Source organism: Apus apus, chromosome 2 (assembly GCF_020740795.1).
Source record: "Apus apus isolate bApuApu2 chromosome 2, bApuApu2.pri.cur, whole genome shotgun sequence".
Classification (NCBI taxonomy): domain Eukaryota; kingdom Metazoa; phylum Chordata; class Aves; order Apodiformes; family Apodidae; genus Apus; species Apus apus.
Genome location: NC_067283.1, coordinates 130,890,465 through 130,914,553, shown reverse-complemented (window position 1 = coordinate 130,914,553; position 24,089 = coordinate 130,890,465). Strand labels below are relative to the sequence as shown.

General features: G+C 38.3%; 1 protein-coding gene across 1 annotated transcript; it reads left to right on the top strand.

Annotated features, from left to right (window-relative positions):
- Nucleotides 1-3,847: 3,847 nt before the first annotated feature.
- On the top strand, nt 3,848-21,098 carry CALB1 (calbindin 1). The gene is made up of 11 exons (XM_051610834.1): nt 3,848-3,958; nt 4,267-4,343; nt 8,841-8,915; nt 13,588-13,671; nt 13,760-13,816; nt 16,653-16,730; nt 19,080-19,135; nt 19,236-19,275; nt 19,368-19,421; nt 19,559-19,630; nt 20,047-21,098. The coding sequence occupies exons 1-11, from the start codon at nt 3,877-3,879 to the stop codon at nt 20,158-20,160; spliced, it is 789 nt and encodes a 262-aa protein (XP_051466794.1). The 5' UTR covers nt 3,848-3,876; the 3' UTR covers nt 20,161-21,098.
- The last annotated feature ends 2,991 nt before the right edge of the window (nt 21,099-24,089 follow it).

Below are 24,089 nucleotides of genomic sequence, written 5' to 3'. Positions count from 1 at the left end.
ATAAGAGAAGTCCAGCCACACCTCAGGATCACACATGAATTTGGCCTTTCAGAAGAGAGTTGATGTAACAGTCCCTGCCTTTGACTTATCTTCTGGTGGTGTACCAAGAATAATTGAGTAAATAGCTTCTGTTGTTCCTACAGAGCATTTGTGTTGTTCCTGTTTCTCATTTGGAAGTTCTTACATTTGGGTGCCTTTGGTCTCTGCCCATCAATATCCAGGTTTGTGATGCTTCACATGATACTGAAATACTGGTGCTTTCTGGATGAGAATTACTTATCTTGTTATTTCTTGCTTTTATTTGGGGAATATTTTGGTTGGATTGGTACTGTAATGGGCATATTAGATTTCCACACATGGTGAGAAACCCTTGGGATATCACAACTAGACACTCTTCAGAGAATGAATATAGAAGCTTGGTAGTTACTACTAGGAAGTCTCATAAAGCCCACATACAAAAAATTATTAATGAAAAACATTTTAAGAACAGCTATGAACAATAAAACTTTTCAAAGAACCTCTTAGTCACTTAGATTCTGGGTTAAATTCCCAGCTGGCTTCAGTGTAGAATTTCTGGCTCTTTTTTTGTAAGGAAAACTTCAAGTACGTCTAACTAAAATTAACAACATGGCTTAGGCTTCTCAGTGAAGAAATTCATTAATCAATGTGTATATATGCATATCACCATACACATAATTTCTGAAAATATTAATATTTTTTTCTTCTATAAAGCCCTCTAAAGTCACTGGGAAAAATTGCACAGACTTCATTGGGTTATGGATCACATTCTGTATATATCTGCATTTTTAAATCTTTTCCAGTGCTTCTTATTTCAATGGAAATTAATAGCTTCTTGGAATTGAAATGACCAGTTGCTGATTTAGTTTTGCATAAGAAACAGAGTCCAGTGGCATTAAATATGGATGGTGGCTTGGTCATTCATTAATCATGAAAATATGGTGTGCAGTTAGTTATACAAGTGATTACGTTTGCATGGAAATGCCTGCTACATTTTATGCCTAGCCAGGATCACTTCAAGTGCAGCAGCAAGAACATACAAACCCATTCACCTCAATACACTGTTTTACAAAGAATGCAGAAAGATACATAAATGCTCTGTAGACAATACTGATTTTGCAGATGTTAGCATAATGAGAGGTCAGCATGTCCAAGAATCCTACCTGCACACAAGTATACACATTCCTGGTGGGCAGAAGCAGCATATTTTGAAAGTTCCTATGAGACTTTTTTCAAACCCTCCTGGCTACAATATGACCTAGGTAAAATATTTTATTCTGAGAACTTTTGAAACTGTAAACCTTTTAGCTCCTGTGCATTTGAAATCTGAGCAGCCAAATGAGCAAGGTTGGGCTGTCCCCAGACCATGCTGAAATCTTCTCTATCATTCAGCTACAGACTTCTGGATCAGTGAAAAATAAAAAAGCAAAGGAGTTGTTGTGCCATTGGAATATGGTACACAGCAAGGAGCACATCAACATAAGATGCAAGTCAGGGGAGTGTTGAAACAGGTTTTCATTCATGCAGGCTTGATGGGTGCTGAAATTCCGCACTCAACAGAGTAATTCAATATGCTTGGCTAATATAAGAAGTTGCCTTACTGGCACAGGCCTGTTCTATCTAAAACCGATGGAAATGTCAATTCCACCTTTGTCTTCTTCCAGTGTCCTCGTGTCCCTGGAACCCTGCTGTCTTTTCAAAGTACAAATTATCATTCCAGGCTTGAGTCACTGTGCTTCTGCTTGTCAAGGCCAGGGCTCTGCCATGTCCTTGCTCCTGGTAAAAAAAACCAAAACCCTCATGAATCACCTAATTTCTTGTCATCATTGCTACTTGATAGAAATGCATTAGTTTCAGATTTTTATTTTCAAGACAAGACACAGGCAGATTACAGAAGTTTCAGGATCTGGCTACCACTCAAGTATACTACTCTGAGAAAGCCATGACCAAAATAAAGTTTCTTAGGTGGGAAATTGCCTTAGCCATTATGTTTTATTTCCTTTTTACATGGTGAGACACAAAGCCTGATTGTGAAGAAATATATAAAAATGTCTTCAGTCCTTTTGCAAGTGTTCAGTGGTATTTGTGGCTCTAAAACTATTCTGAACATTTTTCACTACTACTTACACACATTTTGAACTGAAAGGATTCATTACCAGGTTCCCATGTCTTTCATCTTAGCTGCTGCTTCATTCAGCAGCTCACAAAACACAGAGCAACACGATGTATCTCTTGAAGAACTCACAGCCGAAAAGCAGCAACAGAATGAGAGAAAGCTGCACATGACAGGTGGAGAAACAGGAGAATGGAAAGATGGAGGGAATCAAGTATAAGGTCTCATGATTACTTAATTGCTATGCCCACATCTTGTTCCATAATGCATACAAGATTTCAGCCACCCCATCTACTGAAATCCTTCTCAGGACATGTCAGCCTTTAACTAAGCATCCACCTCACATCCTGCTGGTTTATCCATCCCTCTTGGCATGTTGCTGTCTTCTGTTCTGCATTATCCCATTGTTTATTTCTCCTCGGGCTATATGTGAATCTTAACATACTATTGTCTTACTGTCGCTCATGTCAGTCACTCAACCTAGGGAGATTCCTGGGGTTTCCCAGCTGTTCTCATCCTCCACGCTTACTATACTGCCTACTGTATTTTGCAATGTCCCATCAACCAGTCATCTTGGCTGTCAAATCATGCTAACTCAGTGTAGCATCTGAGGGATACTGACAGAAGGAAAAGGGCAGTTTCAGTGCTCTGGTGTACCCAGGTAACCCTAGTGACTAAAACGACCCATCCCAAAAGGGATTGTACTAGTACAATACCATCTTACTCCATGACAAAAGGAAGATCTTTGGTAATCTGTGCTGTCCCCTCCAACTGACCCACTGCTATAGGAGGGCAAGTCTCCAAAGCTGGTCTACCAAAAAACATTCTTTCCAGCTCAGAAGTGACTGTGACAGTATCCTTCACACCTCCACACTGGGAAATAAAGAACTTACTAATTAAGTGTTCCATATTTACATGTTGGGATGAAATTACCTGCCACAGCAGTATATTTAAATTTACCATGTCTGTTCCCATGCTCTCTCAGTATGGACATCTCAATATCCCATGATATCTCAGGGGGAATCTGAGCTTAAAGGATTGGAGCACTTCAAAGACTCTGTGGAGTTATCTGCAGGTCTGGTTTGGGGATGAAGCAATGAAAAATGGTTTAACCAAAGCCGATTTCTTGCACCTCACATGGTGTCTCATAAGACTTTTTTTTGTATCAGGACACCCTGCAGTGCTTATAGCCACGCACTGACTTCCAGGACCCTTTCCCAGATGGAAACCCGATGGCTAAACTGGGACACTGTGCTCCCCCTCTGTCCCTTATGTCTCGGGCAAATGTCTGACAGCTAGGGACCCGCAACAACTCTTGGGTCACCTAACGCTGTTCTCTCTGCTCGAAGGCCTCCACCCGGCACCTGAAGCCTCACTCCGACCCACCCTTAGCGTCGACTGTTCCCGGAGCGTTCTGCCCCGGGGGCAGAGGAGGGAGCCGCCCGGCCGGCCCCAGCCTTGGTGCCGCCGCCGGTAGACCCCGGCCCCCCCGCGCAGGGCGGGGAGGCTGCGCCGGGGCACTCGGGGAGGGAGGGCAGGGCAGGGGGAGTGGCCGGCCCGGTACGGTCCCATAAATAGCCCTCGGCGGGGCGGCGGCGGGAGGAGCCGTCGGAGCCGTCGCCACAGTTGCCGCAGTCGCCGCCGCCGCCGCCGTCGCGCCGGCCGCGGGCAGAGTCAGCACCGCGGACAGCGCCCCGCCGCCCCCCGCCGCGCCCCGCCGCGCCCCGCAGCGCCCCGCGCCCACCATGACGGCGGAGACCCACCTGCAGGGCGTGGAGATCTCGGCCTCCCAGTTCTTCGAGATCTGGCACCACTACGACTCCGACGGTGACTCCTTGCCCCCCGGGGCGGCGGGGGCTCGGGGGGCGGAGGGTGGGGCAAGCCCGCGGGAGGCCGGGGGGGAACCTCACCGCTCCCCACCCGAAAGCAGCCCCGGCCCCGCTCCGCGCCCGCCGCCCCGCAGCCTCGGAGCGCAGCCCCGGAGCCGCCGGGGGCTGGGGTCGGTGCCGGGCAAGGTCTGCAGGCAGTCGCTCGGCGGGAGCGAGCAGGCGGGACGGCGACGTCCCTGGCAGCGCTGAAGAGCGGAGAGAGTTTGGAGGGAGCGGTGACCGCAACCGTAACTCTTTCTGTTGTAGGCAATGGGTACATGGATGGGAAGGAGCTACAAAACTTCATCCAGGAGCTGCAGCAGGCACGGAAGAAAGCAGGCTTGGTAGGTTAATGTTTCGTCCCACTATTCCGTCTTGTCCGGGGAAGAAGAGTTTTCTTGAACAAACTCCAGTGCCCCGGTTCCTTCTGTTCTCTGTTGCCATCACACAGTTCATGCACCTGCCTCACCAGGCAAAGGGAAGTAGCTCGGTTAGAAATCAGCAGGTTGCAAATGAAACAAAACATCTGCTTTGGAAAGGTGAGGCGAGAGTCTCCCTCCCTGGAAAGCAGGTCCCGCTCACACCTTTCCAAGGCTATGAGCTGATGCTTCTTACAGTGCTTAGAAAGAAATGCATGGACGCTAATTCTTTTGTCTTGGCTAGGACCTTAACCCATTGCAATTAATCTTAGCTGATCCAGATATCTACTGATACTAGGGAAAAAAAAATAAATAAAAAAGAGAGAGAGAAGGAAAAATTAAGAACAGCACTTCGAGTTAGTTGGACTCTGTTTTAATTTCGTACCTAATGGGCAGTACGGGCTGAAATGCATTCCTGCCCCTTGGTGGTCAGTAAATAGATCTGCAGATGAGCACTAACCGCTTTTTGCCTTTCAGCAGTGTTATACACCCGGGGGCTGAGTACCAAATCCTGGTAGTTTAAATTGCTCAGAGGGACAACAAAGTTTTTGACTATGCCTTCAAACCAAATATGTGCATGAGTTATTAAAGTACTAATTATAAACTTCCTCCAAACTAAACCCATAGGAGAAAAAAACAAAAAACAAATAAAAGGAAGAAAAATAAAGGAAACAAAGAAAGAAAGGACAGATTCAATGTAAAGATTTGAGTTAAAATAGAAGTGATTTTTTTTTTTTAATAAATTGGCTTAAAAATAATTGATTTCTAAAGGAGGCAACTTGGCATCAAACTCAAATCAATAAATAAATTAAGGCTGTTTAAATCAATTTATGCTAAAAAACTCCTGAACTAACAGAAAAATAAAATAATAATTTAACTGATGGCATGTGTGTATTGGGAGAAATAGATTACTACTTCATACTTCCAAATTGAGCAATAGCTTTTCAATAATCAACTTTGCTTTAAAGTTGCCGTATAATTTAGAAGTAAATGAAAAAAAATACATCTTCATTTATCTTGTGGGAAATTGTATCTTCTTATTAATTGTATGAGTGTAAACTTCACACATCTGAATATCTGTCTCACAGCAATGCCTTTAACGTTATTGCAGTCTTGGTACCAGTTTATTCTTGTTGCCGTTGATGTAGACACTAATTTTCATGAGTGTGAGTAAGTTTAAAGTAAAAATAAAACCCCAATCCACTAAAAAGAAAACCCACAGGAAAGTTAGGAAAGGAACGTGGTTTTAGAGGGAAAAAGTATCTCTTTTTTTCAGAACGAAAATATTAAATGTAATTTCAATACCTTTCAAATACTGCAGCAGAACAAATCTCTCTTCTATGTTGAAGTGCAGGAAACTTAAGTATGTTCACTAGAATAAAGATATGAAAGCCTATGTATATTTAGTATGAATAGCATTCTTAGTAGAAATGCTGCTATATTATTCAACAGTTAAAAATTAATTAGATACTTAAGGAAAAATATAATTTTAAGATCTGATTCTTTTCTCTCTCAAAGTAAGTGTGCATCCCAGTAACAGAGCCTGCTCAAAATAACACAGGAAAGCCTTGCAGGATTGTTCTTTTCTTCTATAAATGTAATAATTAGTTTTTAAAAAATAACCTCTGCCTGTATCTGATACTGTGTTATAAAAATGTTCAGGTGTTTAGTTAGTTTTTCTTTCCCATTTTGTCTGATTCAAACCTACCCTTGGAGTGTTCTGCTGAAAAAAAAACAATCTACGGTACCAGCATCAAATTTAGTACTTGATCCATTGGCTATATGGATATATGTCATCTTAGGTTTTAAATCTAAGCTGATTCTCAGATTTGAAGGCTCATTTGCCAAACAAGCATCTCATTAGTTCATGTCTTGTCTCACAGGATACTAATTCAGTAGCTTTGAATTTCTATTATTTTGCCAGAAGGGACACATTGAGAAACTAGTGTAGGTTATATGTCATTTCCTCGGCTGTCCTTCTTTTAACACCCCAAAGCTTCTTTGTCATCATTAACTTATGCATTTTAGGTCACTCTCCTGCTCAGTATTTTTGAAATATTCAATTATGCATTCTTCCTGGCTGGATTTTACATCAGTCATGCCGTATGCGTTAAAGAATCACATTGATTTTGTCATTGAATGGGATGGTTTAACATTTTCCAGTATTCTTCCCAACTACAGAACTGTTCTAATTATGTTCTAATTCTAATCCTTTTATTAATCCGCTCAGGAAGCCTGTGCTTTCACAGTTGCTTTTTTCTCAGAGCAGTAGCACGCAGCCTGGCTCATCCTAGCCTCAGTGGGTGGATGTGTACTTGGAGGTTTTAGGACTTGGCCTTTTTCTTTGGTAACACTATGTCCTTTGGCTTCGTACATTATGACAGTGAATTGATCTGATACACTTTCAGACATGCCGAAAGAACTGCCTCTTTTTTAAAGAGAAAAGCTACATAAGTATATATAAGCGTAGCTTGCATTTGATCTGCCCCACTTTTATGCAATACCTTCTTGATTGCCAAAAGAAACTGGGGTATAAGTGACTTAACACAAAGGTTGATATAGGGACAATAGAGGGATCTCAGCTGAGCTAGTCCACATCTGTTTCTCACTTTCTCTGCATATGTAGACAATGACAATATTTCTCCACAGAAATATGCTAATAATTCATGTGTATTAGTACATTCACATAAGTGTTTCTTTAGTGACATCTATCCTTATGTTTTCAAATCTTACTGAAAAAATATATTGTTTTCTACTTGGTTGAGGTCTCTTGGCTTTTAAAAGGGGAGACTGAGGTGTGAAGGGCTAATTTCTTAATTTCAGACATTGAACTCTCCATCTGTATCAAGTTTAGGACTAGACTTGGTTAAATTTAAGCAAGTTTTTTTTGACCGAAAAGGTTTATTTGAATAACATAACTCAAATAACTCATCAAGTATCTCAAGAGCAGGTGAAGTGACCAAAAAAAACCTCACAAAATCCTTTCTGAATAATGTACTAGAGGATGAGCATCCCGTTTTGTTTAGTTTGTAATCGGCTCCTTCAGTGCCTGGACACTGTCTGGCACTGTGGAGCTGCCACTGGAAAGCTTGGTAGAATATGTAACCAGGGCTAATTAAAATCCAGGTGTCTAAACTCTCCATTTTAGCTGCTAAGCAAACTTGTCCCCACTTTGGGATCATTAGATGAAAGGTGACATTGAAGTCCATCATATTAATAACCACATCTCTAATTAAAGCCACGGCAAATTACTAACCTGCCATGGATGACTTTGAAAGAAATAGGATACTAGGCCATGATTGTATCAGCTACAAGGAAGTGACATTTTAGTTAGATTTGTTACTTGAAATTTGGGACAAACTACAGTGGACTCTGTACAGTTGAGATTCCCTGTGTCTCCAGTAAGAAAATTACTTAGGTCCTGTATAATCAAATCTATTACAGTAACTAAAACTTTAATTTCCAGAAATTGCTGTATCTTCAACTGTAACTATAGAATTGTTAATTGTTTTAATGTAACTGTAGTCCTGATTCTTGCTGCATGGTTTTATTAGCTCACATCTATAAGAAATGCAAAGAAAGCTAAAAGTTTAGAGTATTGAAAGGTTGATGGCAGCTCATATCAAAGCAAGGCAAGTTGAGTTGAAGTGTGAAATCAACTAGGTAGATATTCACCCCAAAGCTGGCACCTTTGCCATAGCCTAGAGCGAGTATAGGTTTTAGAGAACAGATGTAAAGCAGGGACCATAATTTATATTAAGAACAATTATTCTGGCTTCACTCTGTCAGATTTAAGGGACTGCTCAGAAATCTGCCTTGGTACATTTCAGCAGTTAGATTTTGACTCTGTTTCAACCTAATGCTAAACAGTGAAAAATATGATATTAAGATTAGTTCTTTGGGGCTAAAATAGCATCCATTGTTCAGGAAAAATCCCCTCAAAGATATTGAAAGGCTATTTTGGTGTTCAAATGTATTATACTGAAGTGTTCCTTATTTTGAAAGATTTTGCACCACCTTCAGCTAACTAATTTAAAAAGGAAAACTGAGAAAATTGACTACTAATTGCCTATGAACTTCACTGTCATCTTCTTAAACAAAGGAGCTGTTATACACATCTTCCAACACATCTGTCTTTATAAATTTTTCTTCTGTAAACTAAAATAGGACTTCTAAGTATTTAGATGCCAATCATCCACACTGACTCTAATATAATTCCTTAGGAAGTAATAACTTTCACAATGACATTATTTCTGATTTAAAAACTCCTCAATTTCATTTAAACTTGAGCAATCTAGCTGTGGTGAGTGTGAGTACTTCATTAAATGTAGCATTTTATTTGGCTACTAATGAATATTCAAGTAACTTTACCAATGTTTCTCTGGATCTTAAAGAAATTATTGTCTCATTATAACTTTGTAGGACTTAACACCGGAAATGAAAGCTTTTGTGGATCAGTATGGGAAGACTACTGATGGAAAGATAGGAATAGTTGAGGTAAGACATTTACTTTATAACAAAAGACTGAAATGTTTACTTGTAGAAAATACATTTACTACAGAACAAAGTGAGCACAATATGCAAATATTTTGGGTTTTAGTTACACAGAAAATGTCTTCCTCTGTCTTAAGATCCTTAGTATTTTTTTCAGTAACAAGTAAGGTATTTCCTACCCCTCTCCAGATATTTCACCACAATTTTGCACACTTTATTCAGTACAAATAAGCATCAACAGTAATTTAGATTTCCTGCAAAGCAGATAAAAGCTCTATTTTAGAAATGTAAGTTGTGACAGATAAATGTTATTTATTTCTACCTCTGATTTGGAGCTAATCTTCTGTCACCACTCCTATAGTGAGGATAACACAGAACTAAATCCACCTGGGCAAGCGCTGTATGTAGCCTATTCTAAAAAAAAAGCATATATGGTAAGAGAGCAGGTTAATCACGTTAAATCTAGACAAAATTTTAATAGTAGTTGTAATCCAGCATTTTTTATTAATTCGTTTCTTGGACTCCAAGTGAACTTCAGGCAGGAAATTCCCCTGTTCCTTACTCCCACCATCTAAAGAAGGCAAAGATAACCAACCCCTTTTACATATACAGCTGCTCAATATCTGTACAATTTAGACAACGTACTAGGAAGGGAGGAATCATGGTGTTTTCTCTCATTTTCACTGCTCAGTGCTGCACATCAAAAAGAAGAGTTCGCTGGGTTGCAGCTCAAAAAGTCTCTTTATCAAGCCTAAATCTAAACCTGCAACTCATGTATGTCACTCTGAGTGCAGTGAGGCTGCAGTTTTATTATTAAATGCTATTTTATACTTTTTTTTCTGAGAAGAAGTCTGACCTGGAGAGCTAATTAAGAAGCAGCAGCTGGAAACAAGCCAATTCTGTGAAATTTCCACAGTGACCAACTTCGGGTCAGTAGCTAATTTTAAAAAAGAGGACTGAATAAAACCTCTAAAAGTCAATAGGAAGTATCACTGCTATGATATAATAGGTCATTTCAGGGTATCTTATCTCCTCTGTTGTGTCTCAGTTGCATATACTTGTTTAAATGCATATGTAATTATGACTAAACCACCATAGAAATATCAACAGCTCGTTTCACTTGCAGCTATAACTGATTTTTAAAAATGCGTCTTTTTACAATAGTGACCATTGATCAAATAGTTCTGCATCTAAAATAACTGGAACACTAGAACTTTTGTTTCTTTGGACTAACAAATGCTTATTCATTTGGTATTGATGAATCCTATTTAACTCAGTATTAATTAATATGTGTAATAGCAAGCATTGGATGCAAGAAGAATGTGTTGACTGTGCCTGAAAAAGACTGTTTCTTTGTTTAGTAAAGATAACTCAAAGTTTTATCTTTCACATTCTATTTCTGAATCTGCTATTGACTAGTGGGTAAAGGTGAGCAAATCTGATAGGGCCTGATATGGTGCGGTGCTGAACCACCCCCAGCAAAGTGCCAGGCATGCTCAGCATCCACGGAAGCCATTGAATAGTGACAGTATTCGGTGACTGAAGGGACTTTCTTCCTTAATATAGCAGTTTCCTCACCCAATAGCTATATTTTATTTCACTTACATCAGCACGAAGCTTGATTTGGAAAGTGCTGATGGGACTCAGATGAAATGTGTTGTGCAGAGCAGTATGATATTGTCGGTATTTGGACTTGATTCTCTTTTCTCACAAATAAAATATGTCCAGTAATTCCAGATTGCTCCCATTTCTATCAAGTAGTTTTTCTGGAAAAGTATACAGGTGTTTAAAAATAAATTCTCTAGAGCCATTCAGACTTTCAGTTGTCATAGTGAATACCCCAGCATCTGATGGAAAATGTCCTAGTGAATAATGAGTTTTCAGGAAACATTTGTTTACTGAGATGAAGAGGAGGCCTGGGCAGATTTGCAGAGGAAGGAGTGGATTTTCTGCTCAGATTAAGTGTCGATTGTGTCTCTGCAGGCACACTGCCCTTAGTTCACTAGCTTTTAGCCAGTAGCCTCCAGCTACAAGCAGAATCTGACCAGTCCACTTACTTGTCTTGTGTAAGGAACTGTTTTTTCACCTTTTGTATTCATTCAGACCAACACTTTCACTAAAACATGGATGTGCAACCCAAGGTTTTGAAAGTAATTCTGCAGTAATTCCACATTCAGGTTATTGGAAGTTTACTGCTGCCATAAAAATAGCTTCGTATTAGCCTAAAATATTCCTCGTACTCCTATTCTCTATTATAGATTATTTTTTTTTTTTAAAGGATTTTTAAATAACACTAAATATCAACAGAATTTACTTAGAGAATGATTTCTAGAAAAAAAGTTCTGATATTGTTTTAAGTATTGAGAGTATTTTTTTTTCTCCTAGGTTAGCTGTAAAGACACACCTCAGCCTGCAGCTAAGCAGAGAGGAGTCAAGCTAGTGTCAGGCTTTGTGGTTGTCCTCTATTACTCACAATGCAGAAATAGCCAAAATATGCTTTCTTTATAAAAGCAGCAGGGCCCGCAGAAGTGCTCACTGAACTGCTATTTCTGCCATACATGAACATGTAGTGCTCTGCACTCTTATTCAGAGATGCTCACAGAGCCCCCCTATGCTTATACTCACAAAGAAGTCATAATTAGAAACAACATCGGATTTGCATCTTTCCTGTCTGTGGTGGTGTAACAGAAACTGGGAAGTTGAGCCAGTTTCCACACAATCTCCTCGTTCCTTAGTAATGCAGAGTTTCCTCAAAAAGCAATTTAATGGTATTTGATGCATGAGCTTGGAGAACTGGACCTACCTTTAGCTATATTGTTTCTACTATGAGAACATCAAAGACTTCTTTTTTGGCAGCAGCCGGAGCTAATGCTGGGTATTAAGCTGCAACATCTTTGTAACACAAAAGCCTGTGGTTCCTTGAGACTTACAAAGGGTGAGAGATATGGCTTAAAATAAGGTAATTTCCTTCCAGAGGTAAAATATTCTGTACCTCAAATACAGTTTGGTACTGCTAGGAAGCTGTTAATGATTCTTTGGAAAGTTACTATTTACATTTACCTTTGTCCCTGTACTATTTTACAGAGACCTTGCAAAATTCAGCAGAGTTGGCTGTCAAGGTCCCATGAATGACATCTTAGCTGTAATTTCTTCACATGAAAACCCTTGCTCATTGTCATGATCAGGCCCTTCTCCCAAACTCTGCTTATTATTATAATTCTACATTTGTTGTTGAGTAGGAATGCTGATTTACTCTAAAAATCAAAGCTCCCTTGTCATAGGAAAAATAAATAATTTTTTCCATCAATCAGTACAGAGTAACACACATTTAGCTATTGTGTACACATGAACATGAACTTACCCACATGTGTATGTGCTATTTATAATGGAGTAGCTTTCAACAGCTGCTGACAAAAACAAAGTGTTTAAGTTGATTTGGTTTAGTGTTCAGCCATTTAGCAAAAGATGTCAGAACAGTCTGATGGGCCTGACTGTCATCAGCTGCTCCATTTCTGTGAGGAGAATGCTCTGCTGTGTCTTTTCAGTTGTACTCACACTTAAAGAATGTAACTGATTCCTTGCACAGATAATTTCAGAAAAGCAAGAGCTCTGTCTCTATACCCTTGTTGTTCCTGTAGGGTGAGAGGGGGTGATGAACTCACCTACGGTGCTCCTGGAACTCAATAAAAAACCCTGAGCAATTAGGCAGTAGCACTGAAATAGACAGAACAAGGGATTCAAGTGTGTGAAATAAATGCAGAAAAACAGAAGTTCAAATCCAAATGCTAAGATGGGGCTCCAGAAGATGTCATTTTCATAAAAAATGCAGCTAAGGAATCTGTCTTCCTAGTAAGCACAGCTGGTCTATTCTTCAAGTGAAAAGTTTTCTTTAATCAAAACACATTTCATACATTTTGAGGAAAGAAAAAAATATTGGGCTTTTGTTAAAAACAAATACTGATTTTACATTAAATTATACAGCATACTCTCCATCTTCTACATTTGTCACTTGCCAAAATTGAGTTACAGTAAATGAACATTTTAAATAATCAGTACAATAATGTCTGATTTTTAAAAAGCCTTTTGTAGAGCAGACGCACTGGAAGAACCACCCGTGATTTTGTAGGGCGAAAATTCCTTTTAATTTCTTTCTGATATTTATAGCTCTTCTTGAACATATCTCTGTGCCTGACAAATGATCACTGGTTGCTATCTCCTTATTCTCTCCACTTTCTTTTTTTCTCCTGGCTTTCCATGTAATTTTCTGTTTTACTTGCACACATATTCTTCATGTCAGTGTTTCTCTCTCCTCTTTCTCAGTATTTGTGAGTAGTCTGTTTTCCTCACTTTCTTAATTTGTGGTCCTTCACACTTACCCTCTAAACATCCCTGTGTTATACTCTCAGTGCCAACTCGAAGTTTTCACCACAGAGCTTTATTCTACATGAGTAAATTTTTCTCCACTTTCCCCAGCTATGCCTTCAGTAAAGTGCTGTCTCACTCCCTTTTCTCAGACCTCAGTTTGACCTTGATGAATTAAGCAAAATCGCAGACCAGAAGCCTTTCAGAAGCACCTTCCAAACATTTCAACTATCAGGATGAAGATTCCTATAAGGCCACAATAGGGCACAATGAGCACAAAGAATTTAATGCTCTTTCTTAAATTCTGTTACAGCTTGCTCAGATATTACCAACGGAAGAGAATTTCCTGTTGTTCTTCAGGTGCCAGCAGCTAAAGTCAAGTGAAGACTTCATGCAGGTACAGTATGAGAAGTTGCCTTTTGTAAAATCATCCAAGGCCCACTTGTCATAAATATGTCATTAAAGCACTCACATTCTGATTGCAGATATGGAGAAAATATGACAGCGACCACAGTGGCTTCATTGATTCTGAGGAGCTTAAGGTAAACCAACACCCATGAGTATGCATGCCATGAGACCAGGCATTGGATCACAGCCTGTGCTGCTGTTTCCTCAGATACCCACCCATGAATATTTTTGCATTTCAAACATGATTGAAAAGCAGTATGATTAGTTGATGTTTTTATCACTGATAAATTATTTAAAATGAAACTCTAATCTGATCAGTGTTTTTTAAAGTGTTTTTAATTCAGATCAATGTTTGTCTCAGGTGACTCAAGGTAGTGGGTACATTAGCTTAGAAGTAAGAAAGATTAAGAAGCAAGATAGACCTCTGGAAGCTTATATATATACTGGGGAGGAGGGCTAATTTGTTGTTTTTCCTAGGGGAATCACTACCTTTAATCACTAGGCTGCTGGGCAGATCATGCTGTCTCAAGTATCATGTCACCCTCCCGTTCCACTGTAATACTATTTGGCAAACACAACTGGAATTGTGTTGCCCCTACTTGGTTAACTTGGTGGGACTTTGGTATCAGCTCTAACATGCAAAGAAAAGAGTAGAATCAAGATTATTCTGTTAGACATCTCAGCCTTGCAGAAGTAACGAACCTTAAAACTAGAGTCATTAAACTAACAGAAATTTGTAGATGCTGAATCACAGTGTCACAGAATCGCAGAGTGGTTGGAAGGGACCACTGAAGGTCATCTGGTCCAACCCCCCTGCTCAAGCAGGGTCACCTAGAGCTAGTTGCCCAGGACCATGTCCAGATAGTTCTGAATATCTCCGAGGATGAAGACTCTAAAACCTTTTTGGGAAACCTGTGCCAATGGCTTGGTCACTCTAATAGGGAAAAAGTCTTTTCTCTTGTTCAGAGGGAACCTCCTGTGTTTCAGTTTGTGCCCATTGCCTCTTGTCCTGTCACTGGGCACCAGCCTGGTTCCATCCTCTTTGCACCCTCTCTTGAAGTATTTATATTGATGAATTTGATGAGGTTCCCCTGAGCATTCTCTTCTTCAGGCTGAACAGTCACAGCTCTTTCAGGCCTTCCTCGTAGGAGAGAGATGCTCATATACTGCAGACTCTGAGTAAAAAGATGCCATTTTTCTACAGTTTAGTTGCACTTCATACATTACTGTAGCTTTAAAATCAGAGGTAAGGAAAGCACCAGGAGATCAAACTGTCTGAAATCCTTACAGCTCTTCTGTTCAGAAGAGGAATCCACATCAGCCAATTCATATAGTTTTTCCTTTTCCCTTCATCTTTGAGTTTGGAATGTGTGTGACATTTGCCAAGGATCCTACCTGAAGGTAACCCTCAGGCAGACAAGTCCTGGGCAGTCGCAGCAGGTTGCGTATCCGAAGTAGGTAGGATCTGGAGGAAGCCGTGCACATAGCTCTTGAGAAGTCTCCATCTGTTAGACAATGCCTTGAGGACTGTTGCCAGCTGCTGTAATTTAAAATAGACTTTAAAAGGCAGGGCTGCTTGAGGACCATCTGAAGAATGAAGACATTTTAACTGGATCCCTAACAGTCCTGTATCTCTTGTGCTGGGAGATTCTGGCTGCCTCAGAGAAACAGGCCATTTTAACATATTAAAAATACGACATAAATGTCCAGTTTAATTTTTAGGTAAGTATTTATTGGCAAGCCCAAACATTTTAAGTATTTGCTATATGAGTACACCCACTTACAACTTTGTAAAATAAATTTAAGCTGGAAATCGGGAAAACTTTCTAACAGTAGTAATGGCAGTGGAATACATTGTCTAAGGGGGAGGCAACCTCTCCATCACTGCCTGTATTTAGGAAAGGTTTGGTAATAGCTTAGATCAGACAATAACTCAGGAAGTTTAGCTATAGATGATCCTATCTTGAGACATGGACATGGACTGGACAGCCTTTCAGTGCCCTTTCCCATTCTATTTTCCATCAAAGCATATGACATTAAACATGTCTCCATAATGTCCATTTACAATATTGCAGACATGTTCTTTGTATACAAGTTACCAGGAAGATCTTCCAGCACAGTGGGGGCCAGACTGGAAGAACTATAGTGGGTATTAGTCATATGACTATTGACATGGTTGCATTCAAGTTTAAATTCCACCAAGATAATCACATTCCAACTGATGACAGCAGTTAGGTACTTCACTGAGCACTGACAGGCATACAGACATTTCAGGTCTCGTAATGTGCTCATTAAATAGCTGTCTTTCTTTTTTAATGTCACAGAACTTGTACAGAAAGTTAAACCACTGAACAGGTGGAAACAATCTTATTTTTTAAAGTTAAAATGACTGGTGTTTAAAGTCATGTGACACTATATCAATTTCTCAGTGACATTCTAATGAAACTGGCTGCACACATTTAAAATACAAGGAAGGAAGGAGCAACATAGGTTAACATTCCATTCACTTCTAGAACCAGGTACTGCCATAGGCAAGGAGAATACTTAATCATTGATTGTTTTCAGTAAAATTTTTCCTATGTTGGGAAAAGTGATTAGGCACCCAAGTTTTCAAAGAGACTCAAGGTTAATTACTTTACTTTACTGATGGAGCTGATTAGGAAGCAGTATATTTGAAAGCCAAACTATATTTTCCAAATTCACAAGACAACAAATGGCATACAATGCCAAAAGTTGTATGAGTCACTTTTTCCAATTAAAACTGTGTAGTATACTTGAATTGATCAAAAAAACCTGTTATATCCTTAGCTGTTAATTACTACTTCTTTTAATACAAATTTGGAACTTCAGCAATAAACAGTAAAGTGGGAGTAAAGTAGTGTTTCCCATTACTTTATCTAAAGTTAGGAAGTCAAGCATATTATAAAGTAGATACAAATTCACCTACTATTCTTCTATTTATTTTAACAGAGCTTCTTGAAAGATTTATTACAGAAAGCAAATAAGCAGATTGAAGACTCAAAGCTAACAGAGTACACAGAAATAATGGTAAGATTATTTACAGGCGTATTTCATCAAGACTGGATTAATGCAAACTCTGTTGTCTTTAGCCACTGGAAGGATTCAAATGACTTGGAGGCCCACCAGGTCCTAATCAGGCTAAATATGTGATTGCAACAGAGAGACAACTGCCACAACTAGTACTGCAAATATTTCTGTAGCTACAGAGCTTTAATGGACAGTTTTCAGTGCTGCTTAGAAAAAAAAAAAAAGCTCAGGAATTTTGAATCTTCTTGGTGTTTATATAATGTTAGGCCATACCATACTATTTTCCCATTATGCTTCCCTGTGCCATTAGCTGTACAGTTCACCGTTCACAAGAGAAAAAAATGTACCTGTCCTAATTACTTTATTTGCATTATTATATCAAATTAATTTGGATTTGCTTTTCTTCTTATGTTTTCCCTTACAGTGCTGTAGCATCTGTTGTCTTTAAAGCCATCACTGCATGGTAGCTGCTTCCCATATTTACAAACATCTCACCCTTTCCTTCTCCCCTCCTTCATGAAAGAGTAACTTATATTTTAGATAAACACTAGAACAAAATTGTCACTTCCCTGGCCTGAAATCAGCCCATCCTTAGGGCACTCCTTCCATCCCACAGCTATGGTGCTCCATGGTACGGACCAGTATTGACTTCTGAGTGTACATTTCAAAAGACTCAGAATTCTTGTCTTCAGGAAATGCATAGCACTATATTTTTTATTTTACCAGCTTGGTTTCATCCTAAATATTTTTAGCAAACAAAACTGTGCTAGGTAAACTCTCAAACGGGCCAGTCAAAATTTGTGTTTCTCCAGGAAAAAGTCTGCCTGTTTGTTGTACCAGTATAAACCATTTATCTAGAATTGTCACTGTTCATTCACTAGTGAAGATTCAGAGAGCTTTTTGACCTTAGAGTGTGCTCTTAATTTCTAGCCTCTGCAGAGAGACACAATGAAAAAGAATTAACAGCAGTAAGAAAAAAATATGTAAGGCAAACTCTCCCATAATCTCCTCAGAAACTAAAGACTGCTCATAGAAAACATACAGTCCTAAGTAGCTGCAGGCAGGCACAGCCAGCCATCAACAACCCATAAAAATACAAAATATGCTGACTTCACAGCTGCCCCTGCCTACCTCCCCCAAACACACATCTCCTTTCACATGAAATGCATGCAAGGCAGGTGCTCTTGTACAAGCGAAGGAAATATTAAAAGGAACCAAGGTGATACATAGAAAGAAACACTTATAGAATTGGTCTCTTCTGGTCTCCTTTCCCATTTATTTTTATTGACCAAGTAAAATTAAGTCTTTTTTCATGGCTTTAATTCTGTCTTTAAAAGGATATACACTTATTTCAGTACAGGATATCGCTTTCTCTGTTATCTAAAAATTACATCTAAAATTACTGTGTTTGAAAGTGATGGGATGGAGCGTGGGTGGTGGTGTTCTCAGTGCAATGTCTAATAATATTTTGTACAGTTTGCTGCTTCTGTGATTCTTTTCTACAGCAAAAGCAAAATAACACTTGAAAGCAGAAAAATGGAACTATACAGACATAAAAACTGCCCATCTTCATCTACTTCTAATAATGAATATAAGCCATTTGTGTCTCTCAGGCAGCAGGAGCTCACCCTTTCAAGGCCTCAAAGGAAAACACATTCCGACAATAGGGTGATTAAAAATATTATAAAAAGTATTCTCTTATTTTGTCAAATTACATTAATATATTTATTCCTTTAATTGAATTTCCCATTTTCATACTATCAACAGAATGTGATCATCTACAGCATCTGTTCACTTTTTTCTTGAAATACATCACAGAAACACAAAGTGAACGTCACTTGAATATTTGGACCTAGCAGTTAACTTAATGAAATGTCTATTATTTTCTGTCTAAGGAATCGAATGCCCTGGATTCTATCCAACTTTACATGACTGTTGTTTCACCTTTATGAATAGAGAATAATGATTCTACTAGCAGATCATGACATGAAGTCAAAAGTAAAATGTTATATGTCAACACTCCTCTCATTTATAAATAATTACATGCACGTTTCTCATATGGGACATTCATCACTGTAGGAAGGTTAAAACCTACCTTACAGTAGGTTAATCAGAACTGTTCATGTGGTTACTTATCAGGCTTTTGCAATAGAATTAATTACTATAAACTATTTCTTCAGTACTTTAAATAAATGTAATACACAGCAACTCTGATAGATTAAAAGCTGGGGCCATCATTTCAGCATGAAAAAAGGCTAAATTTCATTGCATTTAAGTTTTCCAAAGAAGTTATTTCTTTATTATGTTGTTTAATTTTTATTAGTAATGTAAAATTATATATTTTTTCAGCTCAGGATGTTTGATGCAAACAATGATGGAAAGTTGGAGCTTACTGAACTGGCCAGGTATGTCTTCTATCTCTTTTTCTCAACCAATGCCGTGTACCAATCGCTGTTACAGAAGCAGTTAAATATTTTTTGTTTTGTTTGTTTTTTCTCTCCAAAGACTACTCCCTGTACAGGAAAATTTTCTTATTAAATTTCAGGTATGCATATTCACATTTTAAAGGTAACTTGTTACCATCACACATAAATAGTATCATCAATTGATTTTTTTTTTTTTTAAATTGACATTTAGGGTGTCAAGATGTGTGCAAAAGAATTCAATAAAGCCTTTGAGATGTATGATCAAGTAAGTCTTCCAAAAACCTTTTTATTTTAATTGCATCATTTGATGGTACTTATTTTCTGAATTTGTGGAATCCTAGTCATTACCTCTGAAGTGAAAAAAAATAAGTGTTTACAGTTGTCTTTAACAATATTTTTCAGGATGGCAATGGATATATAGATGAAAATGAACTTGATGCACTACTGAAGGATCTCTGTGAAAAGAACAAAAAGGTAACTCTAGAGGTTTTTTCTCCCCTTAGAGATTAGATTTAATTTGGATTTCAAGGACACTTTAATCCACCCAATTAAGATAAATATAGGTCTGCTAAATCATAATTCCTTATGCCAAAGTACAACTAAAAATCTTGGCAGAAGTCATAGCAGTGTAAATCCTGCACTAGGGAAGTCGTGACTACATAGTGACACTGCCAAATGCCTGTTTCTGAGACATCAACTACCAGCAGTCCAACATATGGCTGTAATATGGGTAACATGCAAATACATAAGCAATATTTCCAGTGTGTTACTATTCAACAGGCTGAGAATAGCTGCTTTTTTTGTTTGTTTTGATTTTCTGCCATCAGAAGCAAACTTGTTCATGCTGGTAACTAAACAGGATTATAAAGCATTTTCTGTTCTTTAAATAGGAATTAGACATTAACAACCTTGCAACATACAAGAAAAGCATCATGGCCTTGTCTGATGGAGGAAAGCTCTACCGAGCAGAACTGGCTCTTATTCTCTGTGCTGAAGAAAACTAGAACTCTTCTCTCATGTCCACTTAACTAGTGATGTACTCTATCTACACAATAACTGTGCACTATAAGGGAGTAGGCTGTATTTTTAAACTGCATCTAGAAAATTAGCCAGGATGTGTGGCACATTCCTTTCAGTTTGTTTCTATACTGTTTGTAATGTACAGTTTTTGTAACAATAAGATTGACAAAGAGAATGTCTATGTTTGGGTCAGTCTGTATAGTCAAAAAGAAACAAATATGTCAGGGTCAGTTTTGTTTTTTGGGTTTTTTTTTTGCTTTCACAAACATGGCTGGAAAAAAAAAATTAAACCTGCTGACATTGCTATGGTCATCATATCCTTTGACACTTGCAACATTTCTTGTTGAACAAAACAAAAAGGTCTACAGACATCCTTCCCCATTACAACTAAATGGGTGTTTTTAAACGTAAAATATGAATTCAGATTAAATATGACCTAGGTCTGAAAGAGAAAAGGCACATTGACATGTCTGATTCCTAAAATTTACCAAGGCACTAAGAAACACTTTCAGTTGTCAAACCACCCACTTACAGGTTTGTGCTCTCTGCAAGTTTTCAATTACTCTTCTCATATATAGCACGTAGACAAAGCATTTATCTTGGATAGATCTCCATGCAGTAGTTGACAAAAATACAGTGGTTTTAATCTAGCTGTTTAACTTTACTGAATTTAAACATAGGCATTGCAGAAATAAATGCCTTTAATCTGTCTTGGAATCCTGGCTAAATGACAGGTAATACAGTTATTACACAGATAAACATGATATTATAAGTGTACCTTTCATGACTATTGCTGTGTCAGAGAATATGACAATCCATTTTCTAAACTATTTTCACATTTTGCAGGTTATAATTATTCTAGTAAATTGCTGTTTTTACATCATACTCTGTGTAATCTATAATTAAATTTAATATCCTAAGATTGTTGGTGTCTAGTTTGTCTATTTCCTGGATTATTTTTTCTGTACCATGTAAAGGATAAAACTACTAATTTTAAAAACATGTGCCTCCTCAGATCTTACACTGAATTACTAATCTATAATAATAGTATTAAAATTTAACACTAAATGAAGCAAAAGATCTAGTACAGACTTTATACAATGGGCTTTGCTTTTTATAATCCCAGAGAGATTATGGGAACTATAATGGGAACTAATGGGAACTATACTATGGAAACAGCCCTGTCTTGCATCTTTACTTTTTTGGCCTGGATTCCTTTTTATTTTATACCTGTTTTATGACTGACAACTCCATGAATGTCCAGGCCACTGCTCCCAGTGAGAACTGGTGTAGGAAGGAAATTGGGCTGTCTTAAAGCCAATAAACCTGTTGCCTCCATGTACAACTCTTTCAGAAGCAATTCAAGGTTAGCAGATTAGCTAAGTAACTTCTCAAAAGCATCTGTGTCTTATTTAACAAGCAGAAGGAAATGCATTTTATTTGAAACGTGTCTCAACAATGAATCACAGATCTTTCAAGATTACAGTCACTGAATTCGCACTGAAATGAATCCTTGAATTCCTCAGGTGAACTCAGGCAACTAAATACCATTTTAGGAATGGCCTAGTGGCCTTGGGCTCTCACCAGCCTGAGCCTTGGAAAGTTAAGAAGTAGGTGGTGCTAGATGGAATCTTACTGGAAAAAAGCTGCAAAAAAATTACAGTAAGATTAAGCTAGCTCATTCTCACTGCTTTACTCCAACTCCATGCACAGTAATTTAACCTCTAACCCGCTTGTTCTCTTTTCTCTATGCAATGTGAAATACAATTGTGTATGTTAAGCAAAGGAACAGTGAATCTGCCTATCAGTACAATAAATGATTGATACTGTTCATACTGTGCACTTGAAACCCTGGATTTTTGCCTTATTTTAACAACTTAAAAGTGTGAAGAAAAAAAATATCTTCTATGTAAAACTGTGATGTGACTGTTTGCTAAAATCATTGCAGTGGAAGATAAAGCACTTAAAGTGTTTTCACAAAGAGTCATCACAGAAATTGGAATCTGTCTTCCTGCATATGAGTAAAATTACATCACAGATCTGTTCTGAAGCCACCCTTCTACTACTGCTGCTGCTGCTCACCAGCTGGCTCTGCTGTGGAGCATGACACAGAAAGCACATCTCAGACACTCACAGGCAGAATGTTTCCTGCAGTTATATTTCATAAATAAAGTTGGGTTAAAATACAGCAATTTACAAACCCAATTATAGCAAAGGTGTCGACATGTCAGTGCAAAGCAAAGCGTAGCAAATGCGGGTTAAATTCAAAACTGCTTTAAAATCTCCAGGTTTTAAAATGCCTAAACCAGTCCTGGGCAGAGCTCTTAAACATGTCAGGGTTGGGACAGAATAAGGCTTGGAATAATAAGAGAGGTGATGACAGGGAAGACTGCAAGCTTTCTCTGGTAGATACCTGGTCAAAATAAAACTGTAACATGCACAAAAATGTATTACATGAGGTAGCGCAGGTACGCCATATTCCTGCTGCACAGAGAAACTGACATTTAGGTACCTCAGATCCCTTTCACTGAAGCTAACAACCATTTTACTGTCTAAAAAGACTCAGTTTATTAAAATAAATACTCAAATAAGCACTCAAGCAAATCAACAAAAACACTGTCCTACAAATTACAAACAAGTATGCTGTAAAAAAAATAAGCCCATTCTAGTTGAAGTATGTACAGAATAAAATTTAACACGGTGCTTGGTATTCAGATCAAAGATGATTTTCTATTAATTTGAAAGCACAAAACAGCAAACTTTTACTAATACTGAAAAAACCCAAATCAGTAACTATTAGGCAGCTTAAAAATCTCTGGTACCTAAATGCAGTGTTTGCTGACAGATGTAGACCTTAACAACAGTACCAGGTGAGGCATTGAGTTCTTGCTCTCAGCTGTGCCCACAAAAAAAAAAAAAAAAAGAGTCCATCAGTACACCTCAGGGGCCTTACCTGATTCCAGGTCACTCACACTGCCCAACAGGCAGCTGTGATACAAATCACTGCCCATTATGGAGAATTTTCACTGGTGATTTAATCAAGATTGAACATAGCCCTTGAAACAAGCCATTTGGCTGTCGTTCACTGCTGCACTGCTCTATCCTGAACAGTTCATGCACAGTATCACAGCATCACTCTAATCCCAACTTCGTTATGCATCTTTGAAAAGATTACCTTCCCAAGCTTATAAAATTTCTAAATAGCATATTCCATGTGCAAATGTCAAAAACAGATCAGGATGCTGACAGCCAGCAGCTTTTATGTAAAATGAACCTAGTCTCACAAAACACACACACAGACTGCCGCTAAATTCTACTTACACTAGGATTCAGTCTTTGTTAGATGTTTGCTTTTCTGATTAATTTCCATTTGGCATTTTGTGCATTTATACTAAGCCCTCATCATAATCATGGTTATAATCGTTGGTTGTGGAGGCACACTGAAATCCACACCTGCTTGTTGTGTCTATGAGGAGGCTCAGAAACCAAATTTAGGCACCCAAATATGTGTAGTCTGATTTTCTGAAGTGTCAAGCACCCCCAAATCGCTCTGAAGTTGTTCTGTAACAAGTAAAAGCAGGTCAATGCACCGAAATCCCAAAGATCATTTTCTTTTACTGACTTAATCATATAAAGCGAAAAACACAGACCTCAAGGAAAATATTCCAGTAATGCTGACAATTCAGAAAAGAGCTTCAGTCTCTGAAATGTTCACTTATGAATGAAAGTGAGTTTCTCCTAAATGCAAACTTGACCTGAATCTCTCTGAAGAGTAAAGCAAAGAAGGAAAGACAAAGATATTTTCATTTTAGGTCAAGAAACAGTATTAACTTTAAACTGTGAAAGCCCTTGAAATTCTTTTAAGTGCTTTTGCACAGAAATCCTTTTGTTGTGGAAAATAAACATTTCTGAA

What these genes read in the sequence shown, in the direction of transcription:
- CALB1 (XM_051610834.1), top strand. Translation starts at nt 3,877, where the DNA reads ATGACGGCGGAGACCCACCTGCAGGGCGTGGAGATCTCGGCCTCCCAG. An exon ending in GAAAGATAGGAATAGTTGAG is followed by an intron (nt 8,916 to 13,587) that starts GTAAGACATTTA and finishes ATTCTGTTACAG; the next exon opens with CTTGCTCAGATATTACCAAC. An exon ending in TCTGTGAAAAGAACAAAAAG is followed by an intron (nt 19,631 to 20,046) that starts GTAACTCTAGAG and finishes TTCTTTAAATAG; the next exon opens with GAATTAGACATTAACAACCT.